The following is an 18,488-nucleotide window of genomic DNA, read 5'->3' as shown; positions in this document are numbered from 1 at the left end:
TAGCCAGATGAATGCGAAAATAAATCTTGACCGGAGATTAGGTGCTAATAATGATCTTAAAATCCTGGGGGAGAAAATGTGGTTTCTGGACAAGATGCCAGAAAAGACTATAGACTGCATTGTTCAGGATGTAGAGTATTTCTATGTAGACTCAAACCACATATATTGCCATAGGTGTCAATGCCAGGCGATGTTAAACTGAAAGGGGACGGTGAGAATCAGGTGTGACTGAGAAATCTGTATTATTCAGTGACGAGAGGAATAGACGTCCCATTGGTCAGCAGAAATGCTTCACGTAACACTGCTGTAACAGCTAGCCATTACTCACCAGAGCGCCACCAGTGGTAGGAGGACCAAAGCAGAGGGTTTTGTCTGATCAATCTGCCTCGCCATTCCATTGATAAATCACTCACAGTCGAGGACACAAGATTGGTTCTTTAAAGGGAGTTGCCTGCAATACAGCGAGTAGATACTCCGGGGAATCCCAGAAAGGTGAACAATCCAGGGATAGAGGGGAAATGGGTATTCTGTGATTGTGGGTGGATGAGCGCAGGTCCATTAGGTCATATCAAGTCTTCAGTGGATAGGCCCAAGATGTTTGGAAGTGTGTCGTTCCGCCTAACAACAAAACAGTGTTCTCCTTTATATTTCAATTAATGCCTGATGCTCTACTATTAATTCTGTTTGATACAGCGCAGCAAAATCTCACCACAACTGTCCTCAACATGGCTGAACGGGCCGGGAATGGGGGAGTTCCAGTGACGTCAACATCAGGAAAGGTCACGGGTATGTCAGCAATTGCCTTGACTCTGTATCTGGGTTTAATGCAGTGTCTGCACTTCACAAAATATTTGTGAAATCAGCAGAGAGATGAGAGAGTTAACATCCCTAAGGGAACAGTCACACGTGGAAGGAGTAAAATCCCCTCTCCATCTCTCCCCACCGCTCCCTTTCCCCCTCTCCTCTCCAGCACTCCCCACCCCTCCCTTCCCCCTCTTCTCTCCCTCGCTCCCCACACATCCCTACCCCCTCTCTTCCTTGTCTCTCCCCACCCATCCCTTTCCCCTCTCCGTCACTCCCCACCCCTCCCTTCCCCCTCTCCTGTTTCTCCCCACCCACCCCCTCTCCACTCCATCTCTCCCCTCCCCTCCCTTCCCCTTCTCCTCTCCGTCTCTTCCCACCCCTCCGTTCCCCCTCTCCTCTCCGTCTCTTCCCTCCTCCCTTCCCCCCTCCTCTCCGTCACACCCCTCCTTCCCTTCCCCTATCCTGTCCGTCTTTCGGACCCCTCCCTTCCCCCTCCACTACCTCTCTCCCCCTCTCCCTACCCTCTTTCTATCCCACCTTTGGCTCACCACCCGCCCCCATCCCCACCACCGGATCTCTGACCGCTCCCTATTTGACTCCCGTCTCCAGACCTCTCTACACCTGCCATACTTATTTTACACTGTGTTTGGTGACCTGCCCCACCATCTTTAGGTTCCAGAGAGAAAGTTACTGCCCAACATGGGGTCGGCAATTTCTTTAAGCTCCTCCTTTCCCTTCACAGGTCCGAGCTCAGTGATCACCGAGCTCCTGGCAAGCTGGAATGATTCCCAGCTGCTGCAGCTGACGGACTTCTACCGGGACAGGCTGGAGCAGGCGATGGAAGGAGGGGTGCACGGAGTGAGCCTGGCGTTAACGGCCGAGAATCAGTTCAGCGGAGAGGAACATCGGGTGAGTGGGAGGGAGAATGGGTTTGAATTTTCACACATCACAGGACTGACGGGTGTCGGATCTCTCAGTCATCGGATATTAAATTAGATAAAAGAACAACTGGGAAATAAATACTGTACCTGCAATCACAAACATGTGAATCTGAACCAGTGATAGAAAGGGGTGAAAAGACCCCGCGGACTGGTGGGTGGCTGCTCAATGTTCAGAGTGAGTTGAGCAGGTAGCGGTTGTGTGGGCTTACAGTATTAAATGGAAATATGACGGGAGGTTTCGGTTTGGGAAGACCGTGCGGCGTGACGACAGGATGTCAGTGAGAACCGGGGCATCATCAGTGGGTGTCACAGGAGCTCGAGTGTGTTCTGTTCTGGGTGGAGATGATTGCGTTACAATCTGTAACTGCAAACAGTGTGGATCGGGGAGTATTGCTACGTTTTAATGTGTAATCACCGAACAAACCTCCATTGGAAAAGACAAAGGAAAGGCATCAGGTGTCAGCCGGTAATCCACTGTCATGTTGGACACTGGCGGACTGAGGAGATGACTCACATAATCTTTTCTGCAACTTCTCCGAGACTGCTCACTCTGTTATAAAAACCCTCCTGACTTCTTTCTTCATCTGTGATCGTTATGTTCTGATTTCTGTTTTACACGGTCAAATCCGATGAGGAATTATTTATGAATTTGGAGCCACGTGAATGAAGCGGTCACAGACCAGCCAGGATCTCATTGACTGGTGGTCCAGGTTCACGGTGAATGTCCCTCCGTGTGCTCTGCACTCAGAATGTACAGTCCATGTCCAGACAGGATCAGCACCCGTCCGGGTGACTGCTCAGTGTGATCCCGTTACAGAGCACATCATTTACTTCTCATTCTCTGTGTGAATCTGTCAGTCCCCAATATGTTCACCGTTACTCTTCACAGAAAATCTCTGATCTCGCTGATAAGGGAGAGCGGGCGGACAGTTCTAAACTCCTCCTGAGCCTGGTGATGGAGAAAGGCTCCCGCGCCCGGAGGGTGATGTGGGAAACCTTCGTGAAAATCCGGATTGGTGTCCCAACATTGGACAAAATACTGAAAGAAATACAGGAACATGGTGAGAGAGTATCAGAGATTAATTTAATTTTGGATTCAGTCATTACATACTCATAATTTGAGGAATTGAAATGTGTCAAATTGTTTAAATCTTAACAGGTTGTGTTCCGGTCCATCGATCTGTACCGGAGATTCCCAGGGAGCTGAAAGGTAAGTGAAGAAACCGCTGTTTCCACCGAAGGGTGATATTATGTAGGGCCATGTCGTTGCTGAGCCACGGGGATTTGATCAGGTAAATGTTCCACCATGATACAGAGTACAGTGAGACACGGGGAAAAATATTTTGTTCGAGGGAGAGATTTCACAGGACAGCATGAGGAACAACGCAGAGAGATGGGGGCTTTGCTGAAAGGGATCACTCCTCTCTGGGTCCTGCAACTACGGATCCCTCCACCCAAGTCAGAATGGAGAAGAGGGCAATCTGAGGACCGAAATTATGGGAAATGACTTACTCCAAAAGGTGAAATCATTTCCCTATAACCACCCAACCCCCGGTACAGCCCTCATCTTAATTCCCTCAGATCCTACAGGAAATCATTTTTGAACTGGGAGTCCATTGAAGTTCTCGGCACCGAATAACAATGATAATTTAATGAGAAAAGCAGGTAGCACCCCAACTCGTCTGTTCAACTCCAAAGCAGCATATGAAACCAACTATATTCACATCTGCGCCTCCTTACTGCAAACACTGCTAAAGTTATCCAGTTTTATATCCCACTGAATAATCCTGGGAATTCCATCAGGAGACAGTGTCAGTGAGGGTGTGATTGGGGACAAAATCCTCAGCACAGTCCACAGAAGCTGAAATTGATGTGACGTGTGATGGACACTGTGGAAGGGTGAGAGATGGGAATTAGGACAGAGAAACTGAGGGTTGTGGGATCGCGGCAAAGAGGTGGAAAGGACTGAAAATATCTATAAATAATATTGTAATTAATTACATTGTGACCGTCTGGATAAGAAACTCACTATTGTACATCCGTAAGCACATTGTGTCTGTAAAAATGGAGCCCGAGGCAGTGCATGGACGAAAGAGATTGCAAGGCTTCATAATTGCAGACTGTGTTGGATTACACAACTGCACATTTAACAGAGGAGACAGCGTGGTGAAGACAGATATCGTAAAAATTATTAATCTTAAAGTAGCCCATGTTTTATCTGATTTCTCAAAGCCCTTGAACAGAAATATAAAGAATCTGGACCACAACCCTCATTCAGCCTCTCTCATTTCCAAGAACAAATTCCAAAGATGTTAATATTCAAACGGCACCAAAGGAAGTTGTCAAACTGCTCACGTTTCTGTCACCTGTGATAATGCTTTTCCCATCTACATTCAGACAATAAAACCCCTCTGTTCCCCTGCACTAAGGATTTGGTAATTTTCTACAATTTCCTGGCAAACTTATTCTTCACTGTTCTTCATGCTGTTTGCTGAGGGAACAGTCACAGCAGTAAAGTTCCCACATCTATTTCTGAATACAGAACAGACCTCTCCCTGATTATTGAAGAAAATTATTTCTCCCACTGTCACATTCTCTAAAGTAAACATTTCAACAATCAATGTTTTCGTACGCTCCCTGTTTCACCCAAATACATTGTCTGGAGAGCCTACACACTCCCCGACAGGTCCTGACAAATTGTGAGACACCTCACAGACCTGGCAGGTTCCTAACACACAGTGAGACCCTCCACACTCCTGATAGCTTCCTGACACACTTTAAGACCCCACACACCCCTGACAGGGTCCTTACACACAGTGAGACCCCACACACCACTGACAGGGTCCTGACACACTGTGAGACTCCACACACCCCTGACAGGGTCCAGACAAACTGTGCAACCCCACACACCCCTGACAGGGTCCCGATACACTGTGAGAACGCACACACCCCTGGCAGTGTCCTGACACACTTTGAGACTCCACAAACCCGTAACAGGGTCCTGACACACTGTGAGACCCCACAAACCCGTAACAGGGTCCTGACACACTGTCAGACCCCACACACCCGTGACAGTGTCCAGACACACGGTGAGAACCCACACACCCCTGACAAGGTCCTGACACACTGCGAGACCACAATCCCACCCCCCCCCCCCCCACCCCGGAAGGTTCCTGAAACACTGTGAGAAACAATACACCCCTGACGGGGTCCTGACACGCTGTGAGACCCCACACACCCCTGACAGGGTCCTGACACACTGTGAGACTCCACACACCACTGACAGGGTCCTGACACACTGTGAGACCCCACACACCCCTGACAGGTTCCTAACACACTGTGAGACCCCACACACCCCTGGCAGGGTTCTGACACACTGTGAGACCGCACACACCCCTGACAGGTTCCTGACACACTGTGAGACCCCACACACCCCTGACAGGGTCCTGACACGCTGTGAGACCCCACACACCGCTGGCAGGGTCCTGACACACTGTGAGACCGCACACACCCCTGACAGGTTCCTGACGCACGGTGAGAACACACACACCCCTGACTGGGACCTGACACACTGTTAGACTCCACATACCCCTGACAGGGTCCTGACACACGGTGAGACTCCACACACCCCTGACAGGGTCCTGACACACTGTGACACCCCACACACCCCTGACATGGTCCCGACACAAGGTGAGACCCCACACACTTCTGACATGGTCCCGACACACTGTGAGACCCCACACACCCCTGACAGGGTCCCGATACACTGTGAGAACCCACACACCCCTGACAGGGTCCTGACACACTGTGACACCCCACACACCCCTGACATGGTCCCAACACAAGGTGAGACCCCACACACTTCTGACATGGTCCGGACACACTGTGAGACCCCACACACCCCTGACAGGGTCCAGACACACTGTGAGACCCCACACATCCCTGACAGGGTCAGAACACACTGTGAGACCCCACACACCCCTGACAGGGACCTGACACACTGTAAGACTCCACATACCTCTGGCAGGGTCCTGACACACTGTGAGACCCCACACTCCTCTGGCAGGATCCTGACAAACTGTGAGGCACCATTCACCCCTGACAGTGTCCAGACACTCTGTGAGACCCCACACACCCCTGACAGGGACCCGACACACTGAGAGAGCCCACACACACATGACCGGGTCCTGACACACTACGGGACCCCACACACCCCTGACAGGGTCCTGACACACTGCGAGACCCCACACACCCCTGGCAGTGTCCTGACACACTGTGAGACCCCACACACACCTGACAGGGTCCTGACACACTGTGAGAACCCACATAACCCTGGCAGAGTCTTGACACACTGTCAGACCACACACCTGACAGGGTGTCATATAACTAATTATCTGATAATAGCCAGGTGATATGCTTAAAGAAATCTTAACCGAGTTTTAGTGCTAATAATGATCTTAAAGTCCTGCTGGAAAAATGATAGTGGTTCAGGACAAGATATTATGATACTATGGGTGAGACTGCATTGTTCAGGATGTCAGATTGTTTCTCTATAGAGTCAAATCATATATTGCCATAGGTGTCAATGCCAGGCAATGTTAAACTGTGGTAGGATGACCACATTCGCCATTCCATTGACACATCCCTCCAGGGCACAAGATTTTTACCTAATAGGGATTTGCCTGCAATATAGTGAGTAGATACCCCAGAGAATCCCAGCACGGTGCACAATCCATGGGGAGATCGATCTGTGGGTGGATGGACGCGGGTGGATCTGGCTGTGTCAAGCCTTTAGTGGATAGGTCCAAGATATTTGGAAATGTTTGCCTCAGTTGAAAAACAAAACAGTGTTCTGCTTTACACCTCAATTAATATCTGACCCTACTGTTAATTTTGTTTGTTACAGAGCATCAAAATCTGAGCACAACTGTCCTCAAAATGGCTCAAGGAGTGGGCAGGAGAGAAGTTCCAGTGATGTTAAGATCAGGAAAGGACATGGGTATGTTAGCAAATTATTTTAATTTTTAAATATTTCCTTGACACTGTGTCTGAGTTTATTCCAATATCAGCAATTCACAAAATATTTGTAAAAACTGAGCAGAGAGATGAGACTGAGAGTTAGCAGTCACACGTGGAAGGAGCACAATTATTGTCTGCTTTTTGCTCTTCAAACAGACAGTGATGCACAATAAAACAGTGAGGTGTTCCAGAGCACAAGACATTCTGCAGATGCTGAAAGCTTTGAGCAACACAAAGACACACAAAATATTGGCGGAACTCAGCATCCATGGAGAGAAATAAACAGTTAATGTTTCAGATCAGGACCACAAAATATAGAAAATAATGTGGCAATATCTAGAATTTCTGTCCCCTCATTTCCAGTCTGATGAAGCACCCTAAATGTTGGCTGTTTATTCTCCTCGATAGATGCTGCCTGACCTGCTGAGTACCTCCAGCATTTTGTGAGATATGCCAGAGATTTGCTGAGGAAGGGGATGACCAGGCAGGCAGACATAACCCAGAGCAAAGCGGTGGTGATGGGCAGTACCAGGAGAGTGATGGTGATGGGTTACTATATTCTCAGGAATAAGCAGAGTCCTTTCCAAACAGAGAGGTATATTCCTGGGGAATAGAAAGGGCAGCCTTCAACAGATGGAGCCAAGCCCCACCACAACCCTGCTCGATCTGAACCCCCACCCAGCCTGCGCTCATTTCACCAACCCCGCTTATTCCTCCCTCGCACCCTTTATATATATCTTGGACTGTGTTTGGTGACCTGGTGCACCATCTTACGGTTCCAGAGAGAAAGTTGCCTCCGAATATGGGGTCAGTAATTTCTTTAATTTTCACCATTGTGCTTCACAGGTCCGAGTTCAGTGATCACCGAGCTCCTGGCGAGCTGCAACGATTCCCAGCTGCTGCAGCTGACGGACTTCTACCGGGACAGGCTGGAGCAGGCGATGGAAGGAGGGGTGCACGGAGTGAGCCTGGCATTAACGGCTGAGAATCAGTTCAGCGGAGAGGAACATCGGGTGAGTGGGAGGGAGAATGAGTTTGAATTTTCACACATCACAGGACTGATGGGTGTCGGAACTCCGACTCATTGGATATTAAATTAGATAAAAGAACAACTGGGAAATAAATACTGTACATGCAATCTCAAAGATGTGAATCTGAAGCAGTGATAGAAAGGGGTGAAAAGACCCCGCGGACTGATGGGGGGCTGCTCAATGTTCAGAGTGAGTTGAGCAAGTGACATTTGTGTGGGGTTACAGTATTAAATGGAAATATGACTGGAGGTTTCGGTTTGGAAAGATCGTGCAGTCTGACAGCAGGATGTCAATGAGAACCGGGGCATCATCAGTGGGTGCCACAGGAGCTCCAGTGTGTTCTGTTCTGGGTGGAGATGATTGTGTTACAATCTGTAACTGCAAACAGTGTGAAGCTGGTAATCCGCTCTCATGCTGGATACTGGCGGACTGAGGAGATGAATCACATCATCTTTTCTGCAACTTCTCTGAGTCTGCTCACTCTGTTATAAAAACCATCCTGACTTCTTTCTTCATCTGTGATCGTTATTTTCTGATTTTGTTTCACACGGTCAAATCCGGTGAGGAATTGTTTATGGATTTGGAGCCACGTCAATGAAGCGGTCACAGACCAGCCAGGATCTCATTGACTGGTGGATCAGGTTCACGGTGAATGTCCCTCCGTGTGCTCTGCACTCAGAATGTACAGTCCATGTCCAGACAGGATCAGCACCCGTCCGGGTGACTGCTCAGTGTGATCCCGTTACAGAGCACATCATTTACTTCTCATTCTCTGTGTGAATCTGTCAGTCCCCAATATGTTCACCGTTACTCTTCGCAGAAAATCTCTGATCTCGCTGATAAGGGAGAGCGGGCGGACAGTTCTAAACTCCTCCTGAGCCTGGTGATGGGGAAAGGCTCCCGCGCCCGGAGGGTGATGTGGGAAACCTTTGTGAAAATGCGGATAGGAGTCCCAAATTTGGACAAAATACTGAAGGAAATACAGATGTATGGTGAGATAATATCAGAGGTTAATTCAAATTTGAGTTGCAAAACATTACACTTCACAATTTTCCATAAATTATCCACTTAATGTGTTTAAATTCAAACAGGTTCTGATCCATCCCATCGATCAAATCCCACTCAAGGTTTACTCAAGATTCTCAGTGAGTTGAAAGGTGAGTGAACATGCGTTGAAAATTGAAGAGTATAACAGGAATAGGCCATTAGGCAAATAATATTGTACTGAAACAGCTAACAAGTAAATCAAACATACCCAAACTCTAATCTCCCCTTCTGACACCATCTCCATATGCCTCCATCTTCGTTAATCCATGTACCTAACCAAACGTCTCTTAAAAGCTTCAAAAAATTTACGTCTACCACCTTACCAGGCAGTGCTTTCCAGACAGCAATGACACTTCCCCCTTCACTCTACACCCTCTCACCTTCAATAGCATTTGAGACATTCAGAAACCGATTCTCTCTGTTCACTCTATTTATGCCTCTCTTAATGTTGCAAACCTTTGTCAGAGCTCCCCTCAGCCTCCGATGATCCAGAGAAAACAATCTAATTTTATCCAGCCTCTCATGATAGCACATGCCCTTTAAACCAGGCAGCATCCTGGTAAACCTCTTCTGCTCCCTCTCTAAAGCCTCAACATTCCTCCGGTAGTGAGGTGATCAGAACGGTACGCAGTGGCCCAGATGAGACTGAAGCAGAGTTCATCAAGTTGAAACTTGACCTCTGTTTCCACCAACGTTTGTAATTTGCGTCGGACGGTTCAGTTGTTGAGACACGAGGATCTGACCAGGTAAATACTGGCACTGTGACAGAGACCACAGGGACATACAGGGAAACGTGTTTGCTAGAGGGAGAGTTTTCAAAGGACATTTTGAGGAAAGAGGCAGAGAGCTGGTGAGTTTGAGGAAAGTGCTCACACCGCTCTGGGGCCTGAAACTACAGATCCCCACCAGAGTCTGAGTGGAGAAGGGGGGGATCTGGAGAATGACAAAAAAAAGGATATTTCTTCATATCAAAAAGTCAAATCCTTCTCTTGCCAGCGGCTATCCGCTCCAGGATAGCCTCATCCTTAACCATTTTCTAAACGACTTCAGTTTCTTTAGGTTATTTTTGTTTTTCGAGTTGCTCGTCCATTGAAGTTCTATTCACAGAATAGTAATAATAACGTCACTTTAATCAGAAAAGCAGCATATGAACCCTGCTCTCTTCACATCTGCACTCCCTTAGTGCAAACATTGATAAAGATATCCAGTTTAATTTCCAACTCAATAATCCTGGGAATTCTAGCAGTGAGACAGTATTACTGAGGGTGAGATCGGAGACAAATTCCTCAGCGCAGTTCACAGAAGCTGAAGTTGATGTGTGCTGGACTCTGGAAGGTGAAGAGATGGGAATTAGGACAGGGAAACCGAGGGTTGTGGGATCGCTGCAAGGAATGTGGAAAGGACTGAAAATATCTATAAATAATATTGCAATTAGTTAAATTGTGACCGTCTGGATGAGAAGCTCACTACATCCATAAGCCCATCATGCCCGTGAAAATGGAGCTCAGGGCAGTGCATGGGCTGAAGAGATTGTAAGACATCATCACCGCAGACTGAGTTGGATCACACAGCTGTGCATTTAACAGAGGAGAGAGCGTAGGAAAGACAAATATCACAAAACTTGTTGATATTGCATCAGACCATGTTTTATCTGATTATTCGAAGCTCGTAACAGAAATATAGGGAATCTCGGCCAGAACCCTGGTTCAGTCTCTCTCACTTACAGGAATAAATCCCAAAGATGATAATTTAAATTTGGTACCAGAGATAGACCAATCAGGAAGTTTACAAACTACTCACGTCTCTGTCACCTCTGTTAATGCAGCTCCAGTCCACATCAGGTCAATAAAACCCCTCAGTGTCCCTGAACACGGGTTTAGTAAAGCGCTACAAGCTTGTTCATCATTGTCCTTCATCCGGTTTACAGAGGGAACAGACACGACAGTGTCATTCCCACACCCATTTCTGAATAGGAAACAGATACACTCCCTGATTATTGAACAACATCATTTCTACCAGTGTCACATTCTCTAAATTAAATATGTGCAAGATCAATGTTTTCCTACGTTGCCTATCACAGCTGAATAGATTGAATAGAGACCCCACACGTACCTGACAGTGTCCTGCCGCACTGTGAGACCCCACACACTCCTGGCAGGGTCCTGACGCACTGTGGGACCCCAGACACACCTGGCAGGATCTTGACACACTAAGAGCCCACACACTCCCAGCAGAGTCCTGACACACTGTGAGACCCCACACACTCCCAGCAGGGTCCTGACACACTGTGAGACCACACACACCCCTGAAAGGGTCCTGACACACTGTGAGACCCCACACACACCTGACAGGGTCCTGACACAGTGTGAGACCACACACACCCCTGAAAGGGTCCTGACACACTGTGAGACCACACACACCCCTGACAGGGTCCTGACACACTGTGAGACCCCACACACTCCTGGCAGGGTACTGACACACTGTGAGACCCCACACATCCCTGATTGGGTCCTGACAAACTAAGAGAAGCCACATACCCCTGGCAGGTTTCAGATACATTGTGAGATCCAGATCTTATCAGGGAGCATAATGTAAAGGGAACCTTAGGAGACAGTTAGTGACTGGGTAAAAGCCAAGGAATAAGATAAAAAAAAGTTGTTTTATTTTCTCTTTCTTCCATGGCCTTCTGTCTCTTTAACCAATCAACTTCAACCCTTTGCTTCAACCCTCCCCCTCCAAGTTTCACCCATCGTCTGGCAATTCTCTCTCCCCTCTCCTCCCCCCACCCCCCCCCTCCCCCGCCACACCTTTCAATTCTACTCCCCAGTATTTTGTTTCCAGACCTACCGAAGTGTTTAAGCCCGGAACGTCAACTATACTTTTTTTCCATAGATGCTGTCTGGCCTTACAAGTTCCTCCAGCATTTTGTGTGTGTTGCTGCATTTTCAGCATCTACAGATTCTCTCTTGATTGCAAAATTATAGACCAGTTTGCCCAACCTCAGTGGTTGGGGAAGTGTGAGAGTATTATTAAGATTGAGGTTCTGAGGTATTTACAGTCTAATTATAAAATAAGTCAAAGTCAACATAGTTTCTATGAAGGGAAATCTTGCCTGATAGATCTGCTAGAGTTCATTGAGGAAATTCCAAACAGAGTGGACAAAGGAGATGCAGTAGATGTCATTTAGGTTTTCATAAGGCGTATTATAAGTTACCTCATGAGTCTACTTAAGAAGATAAAATCTGATGGCGTTACAGGAAATATACTGGCATGGACAGTAGGTTGACATAGGACACTCAAGGCTGCTGCGGAGTTTGACTCTGTGGTTAGGAAGGCATACGGCACATTGGCCTTCATCAACCGTGGGATTGAGTTCAAGAGGCGAGAGGTAATGTAGTTATATAGGACCCTGGTCAGACACCACTTGGAGTACTGTGCTCAGTTCTGGTCACCTCACTACAGGAAGGATATGGAAACTATAGAAAGGGTGCAGTGGAGATTTACAAGGATGTTGCCTGTATTGGGTGCATGCCCTATGAGAATAGGTTGAGTGAAACTGGCCTTTTCTCCTTGGAGCGAGGAAGGATGAGAGGTGACCTGATAGAGGTGTATAAAGTGATGAGAGGCGTTGATCATGTGGATAGTCAGCAGTTTTTTCCCAGGGCTGAAATGGCTAGCACGAGAGGACATAGTTTTATGTTGCTTGGAAGCAGGTACAGAGGAGATGTCAGGGGTAAGTTGTTTTTTACTCAGAGAGTGGTGAGTGCGTGGAATGGGCGGCTGGCGGCGGTGGTGGATGAGGATACAATAGGATTGTTTACGGCTCCTCTGGATGGCTACATGGAGCTTAGAAAAATAGAGGACTATGGGTAAACCCAGGTAAACTCTAAGGTAAGTACATGTTCGGCACAGCTTTGTGGGCCGAAGGACTTGTATTGTGCTGTCGGTTTTCCAAGTTTCTAATCTTCTACCACACCACAGATCCACAAATGTATTTCTCTTTATTTTGAATCCGTGATGGTGAGAGGGGAGGGGGAGCTGTGATTCCCGTGACCTATTCCGTTGACAGAATGCCCACTATCATTTTATCTATCTCCAAAGACCACATCAACACCGGGGTTTAAAAGTTTTTCCACAGAACAATGATAGAAGTGGCAGTAGTGGGAGTTTGTCTAGTCGGGGCTCAGTAAACTACCAGGGAAAACTCAACTTAACTGAACAACTTTATGTGTAAATGTGATGATCTGATGATTATCTGGCCCATGCCTCTCCATCCACTTTGGGGTCTGTTAATCAAACTTAATTTAGTGTAAGAAAATCCAGTGATGAGTTCAAATAATGCAAAACCTTTGAGCTAATCCTTGGCTACTTAAATACTGAGTTCTGAGTTGAAGCATCTAACAGTTTGTCCACTGTCTGTTCCCATGGAAGATGTTCAACAGAAACACAAGGAGACTCTGCGGGCACAAACTGAAAAACTGAGAGCGAATACAATCCTGATGAGGGAGAAAGTGAAGGTTTTCCAGCTGGCAGATCGATACGCTGAGCTCACGGTCATTTCTACTCTTCGAGATCGGACACTGGTGGAACATGAGCTGCTGGCAAGAGGCAGAGACCACGAGGAGTGGAGAGAGAAACATCTCCGCGGAAAGCTGGAAAAAATCCGGACTGATCAGTTGTTCCAGAGCAGCTTTTCCCGGAGGAAAACCAAATCTGGTAGTTCGGCAGCAGTGGCCGGAGTCCCGGGGATCGGGAAAACAACAATGGTACAAAAGATTGTTTATGACTGGGCCATGGGGAAAATATACCAACAATTCCAGTTTGTCTTCAGTTTCAAATTCCGGGATTTAAACTCTATTAACTGCAGAAAAAACCTGAGGCAACTAATTCAGGATCAGTATCCTTACTTTGGGAATATCCTGAGAGATGTCTGGAAGAACCCAGAGCGATTGCTGTTTATATTTGATGGTCTGGATGAATTCGAGCACAGAATTGATTTTGCTGACAGTTGGAGAGATACAGAACCCAAGCACCAGTGCCCAGATCCCGAGTGGTGTTGTGAGGTGTCTGACATTTTGTACAGTTTAATCCAGGGCAAGCTGCTCCCAGGGTGTTCAGTGCTGGTGACCACCCGTCCCACTGCATTACATTTATTGGATAAAGCCAAGATCAGCGTCTGGGCTGAAATCCTGGGATTTGTTGGTGAGGAACGGAAGGAATATTTCATCAGGTATTTTGAAGATCCATCGGTGGCAGCAGCTGTTTTCAAACATGTGAAGGAGAACGAGATCCTGTACACCATGAGCTACAACCCCTCCTACTGCTGGATCCTTGCTCTGGCACTGGGCCCCTTCTTCACACAAAGAGTCAGGGACCCGCAGCGAGTTCCCAAGACCATCACCCAACTGTACTCCTACTATATTTACAACATCCTGAAAAACCACGTTCGTGAGATTGAGAACCCCCGTGATGTGTTACTCAGGGTTGGTCAGATGGCCTTCAGAGGAGTGTCCGAGAAGAAGATTGTGTTTACATATGGAGATTTGATCAGCTACAATCTTAAGCCTTCCCAGTTCCTGTCCGGGTTCCTGATGGAGCTTTTGGAGAGAGAGGATTCTGCCCGGTGTGTGGTGTACACATTCCCACACCTCACCATCCAAGAGTTTGTAGCAGCAGTCGCACAATTCCTGACCCTACATCCCAAGGATATCCTGAAATTCCTCACTGAAGCTCACAACATGACAGATGGGCGATTTGAGGTATTTCTCCGTTTTGTTGCTGGTCTCTCCTCCCCAATGACAGCTCGAGGCCTGGAAGAGTTTCTGGGTCCATTTCCTCATCAAACAACATGCCGGGTGATTGACTGGGTGAAGGAGGAGGTTAAACACCAGAGTGGAAACACAAGGATTGCATCTGGTAAAAGGAGCCTCCTGAACACACTGCACTACCTGTTTGAGTCTCAGAATCGTGGACTGACTCAAGGTACACTGGGATCTGTGAAAAAACTCTCATTCAGTGGAATGACACTGACCCCGATCGACTGCGCGGTCCTGTCTCATGTCATCGGACTCTGTGATACAATAAAACACCTCGACCTGCAGGGCTGTCACATTCAGTGTGAAGGAATCCAACGGCTGGGACCCGGGCTCCACAAGTGCCAGGAGTTGAGGTAACTTGATTTATCTCTCACTCTGAACTGTGGAACTGTCCCATTGTGTTGTTTCAATGTAAAACAATTTGGGTTAAACAGTCATAAATCAGATTGTGAAAAATAGTGTCAAATGCCCAGGGGATCGGTCAGTAATTCTCCAAAGACGGGGGGGTTCTGTGGTTCCTTGTGAAGAGATGTTGGAGACTTCAACAGATCATTTGGGCATCTCCTCCCGATTGTTGTCCTCAATTCAGAAAGACCCATCCCGTAAAATCTATTTCTGCATCCTCTAATCTTTTATTAGATTATCTCATCCCTTTGGTATCCTCCTGAGGGATCTGTATTCCCCATCCCCTTTCCCCCTGTGGGATCTCTTCCCCATTCCCATTTTTCCCTTCGGGATCTTCTTTTCCCCATATCCCTTACTCCTGCGGAATCTCTCATCCTCATCCTCATTCCTCCTATGGGATGTTTCCTATTTCCTCTCTTTCTCCTACAGGTTTTCTCTTCCTACCTCTTTTCCTCAGGTGGGGTCTCTTCCACCAACTCCCATCGACACTTTCCCTTTCACAAATTCTCCTCACTGTGGGACTTTCTATCATCCTTCACCCCTGCCCCTCCCAACGCTCTCACATCAGGAACATTTTTCTAGCCATCGGGGAATGAGACAGAATATGTTGAGTTTACAGGGTCACACCGACAGACTACACTACTGATATTCGGTGAATACCCTGGAGCTGGGCAGTGAGGGACATTGAGAGTGATGGGAACTCCGATCAGTGAGTTGCTGAAGGAGTGAATGTTTCCTGAAATATCCGAGTGAGAGAAATTCCCTCAGACCCACGGTTTGAATCACTTTGTTCATCAATTTGTCTGATTGTGTTTAGCCTTGGGCAGAATAAACTGGGAGATTCAGGAGTGAAACTGGTGTCTGCGGCTCTGAGGAACCCGGAGTGTAAAATACAGAAACTGTGGTAAGTACCAGACTGTGGGAGATTGTGTTTACAGTCACTGGGTGTCTGACACTGAACATTAATGTGATCAGTAATTGTGTTACTGATAAACACTGGGGATTTGTACCATCTCCTGTCTCTCTGTGTGCTTCATCCTCACTCTCTCTCATCTCCAGGCTCTGGGATGTCAGTCTCACATATTCTGGTGCTGCGGATCTCGCCTCCGCTCTCAGTACAAACCCATCACTGACGGAGCTGGGCCTGGGTTATAATAAACTGGGAGATTCAGGAGTGAAGCTGGTGTCTGTGGCTCTGACAAACCCCAAGTGTGGAATAGAGAAACTGGGGTAAGTACCAGACTGTGGGTGATTGTGTTTACAGTCACTGGGTGTCTAACACTGAACATTAATGTGATCAGTAATTGTGTTACAGTCTCCTGTCTCTCTGTGTCCTTCATCCTCACCTCCAGACTGAGGGATATCGGTCTCACAGATTCTGGTGCCGAGGATCTTGCCTCTGCTCTCAGTACCAACCCATCACTGACAGAGCTGGAGCTGGGATTCAACTCGCTCACGGACCGATCTGTCCCCGCTCTCCGCCGTCTCATACTGGCCCTCCCGAGTCTGAAGCTGATCGAGTGAGTATTTGTGTTAATGTTCAATGTAATAAAATATCAGCGGATCCGCGGGTTTTCTGGTGATATTTGTCTGTGAGTGTTGTTGAAACGTTAACCCCAGTCCACTGTTGTGTATTCTGTTTATTTTATCTTTATTCTTCCATCTGTTTTAGCTTGTGGAGGAATCAGTTCAGTCAGACCGGGGGGAAGGAACTGAGATCTCTGCAGGAACCCAGACCCGGACTGACAGTTGATCTGTGAACATCTGAATGGTGAACTAGCTCCAATCTCACACTCTGTGACGTCCAAAGTGACGCAATTCCGCATCCTATCCAGCTGCACGTGTCCGGATTCAACAGCTGCTCCAAATGGCGTGCCGGGGAATTACACAGAGAGGAAAAGCCCGGGGGGCCGGGTTAGATCTGGGAAACCAGTGTCCCTGGGAGAGAATCATTTTACTCACTTTGAGAACATCCTGGCCAATATAATGATGTTAATGATGTTAAATTGACAAATCCCTCGGCAGTGACCCTGGATCTGCAGCGATCCCAGACACGACCCTGAAGTGTGATTTTATAATCATCGGTTCCCCAATGCAGAGTGACGGTGAGAAACGGGACTGATTATTCAAACTGTCATGCATTGTCGCCGGTCAGTTAATTGTGTGTGACTGTGAGTGAGTCGGGAGCAGCTTATTTATTCCCGCACGTCAGCAGCTCACACATTGTTTAATTTAGCTTTGAACATTTGTCAAGATGAAGTCAATAAAATCTCTGACGTACAAAGAAGCTGGATGAACTCAGCAGGTCGGGCAGTATCCGTTGAAAGGAGCAGTCAATGTTTCGGGCCGAAACCCTCCGTCAGGACTAAAGAAGGAGGGGTCACGGCCCTATAAAGAAGGTGGGGGGAGGGTGGAATGTGCCAGGTGAAAAACCAATGAGAGGAAAGATCAAGGGCTGGGGGAGGGGAAGCAAGGAGGGGATAGGCAGAAGAGGTGAAGGAGGAATCTAAGGGGAACACACTATGGGTAGTAGAAGAAGGCAGAATCATGAGGGAGGTGATAGGCAGCTAGAGGAGGAGACAGAGTGAAGGTGGGATGGTGGAAGGGATAAGGAGGGTATTACCGGAAGTTAGAGAATTCGATGTTCATACCAAGGGGCTGGAGACTACCCAGACGGTAGATGAGGTGCTGTTACTCCAACCGAAGTTTGACCTCATCATGACTAAAACCTGCTTTTAATTGAATTGCATTGACACCGCGTTCGCTGTGAAGCAGATCGTCAGAAACAGCCCGTACACATTGGAAAAAAACCTGAAGTTAGAGCTATAGCGAGCTTTTCGGAACTGGCATCGAAAGACTATGCATGCCGGCAAAGATCAGTCATTACTGAAATGAACACCAACGTAGGCGTGTGACGCCTTTTGACACACTGCTCGTGCACTCTTCTTCTGTTCAGCCTGCCTCTCCCTTCCATTCGTAATCACTGATGGAAGCGGGGAGCTGATATATATAGGAGAGCGCACAGAATATGTGAATGATGTCAAATGGATTGAAAAATAAAGGTCAGCAGATATTTCTGAAATGAAAGAAAAACTTAGCTCATAAATGTTGTGTGAGGGAGAACAGGGGTAACAAATTGCTAAACCAGTTGCTTGGTATTTAGACAATAAAGATCATTTCTGGACGTGTCTGATGGAGTTGAATCCAAGCAAGTGCGGGGGCTGTCCTTGGAGTTCTACTGTAAGTGAAGGTATGCGATCAATGACAGACGGTTAACAGAATTGCCCACTATTGCTTTACAGAGTAATCTGTCCGCCGAAATACAGAGCTCACCGACAGTGTGTACGCAAGCTGGCCGGATGTTATAAGCGCATGTGGCATGTTGGCCTTCAGTGGGAAGGCGAGTGAGTGGAATAGTCAGGAAT

At 47.5% G+C, this 18,488-nt stretch overlaps 1 protein-coding gene across 2 annotated transcripts; it reads left to right on the top strand.

Annotated features, from left to right (window-relative positions):
• The first annotated feature begins 670 nt into the window (after positions 1 to 670).
• LOC140723375 (NACHT, LRR and PYD domains-containing protein 3-like) lies at positions 671 to 18,085 on the top strand. 2 transcript variants are annotated; one of them, XM_073037955.1, is made up of 13 exons: positions 671 to 786; positions 1,547 to 1,713; positions 2,635 to 2,806; positions 2,905 to 2,955; positions 6,652 to 6,744; positions 7,611 to 7,777; positions 8,616 to 8,787; positions 8,887 to 8,952; positions 13,274 to 15,011; positions 15,881 to 15,967; positions 16,123 to 16,293; positions 16,416 to 16,583; positions 16,736 to 18,085. In XM_073037955.1, the coding sequence occupies exons 1-13, from the start codon at positions 726 to 728 to the stop codon at positions 16,821 to 16,823; spliced, it is 3,201 nt and encodes a 1,066-aa protein (XP_072894056.1). In that variant the 5' UTR covers positions 671 to 725; the 3' UTR covers positions 16,824 to 18,085. The 2 variants fall into 2 exon arrangements, with proteins under 2 accessions (XP_072894056.1, XP_072894055.1); XM_073037954.1 differs by having other exon boundaries at positions 16,379 to 16,583.
• Positions 18,086 to 18,488: the final 403 nt, after the last annotated feature.

This window comes from Hemitrygon akajei, unplaced genomic scaffold, assembly GCF_048418815.1.
Source record: "Hemitrygon akajei unplaced genomic scaffold, sHemAka1.3 Scf000111, whole genome shotgun sequence".
NCBI classification, from domain to species: domain Eukaryota; kingdom Metazoa; phylum Chordata; class Chondrichthyes; order Myliobatiformes; family Dasyatidae; genus Hemitrygon; species Hemitrygon akajei.
The sequence above is the reverse complement of the archived record's forward strand: the minus strand, read 5'-3'. Positions and strand labels throughout refer to the sequence as shown.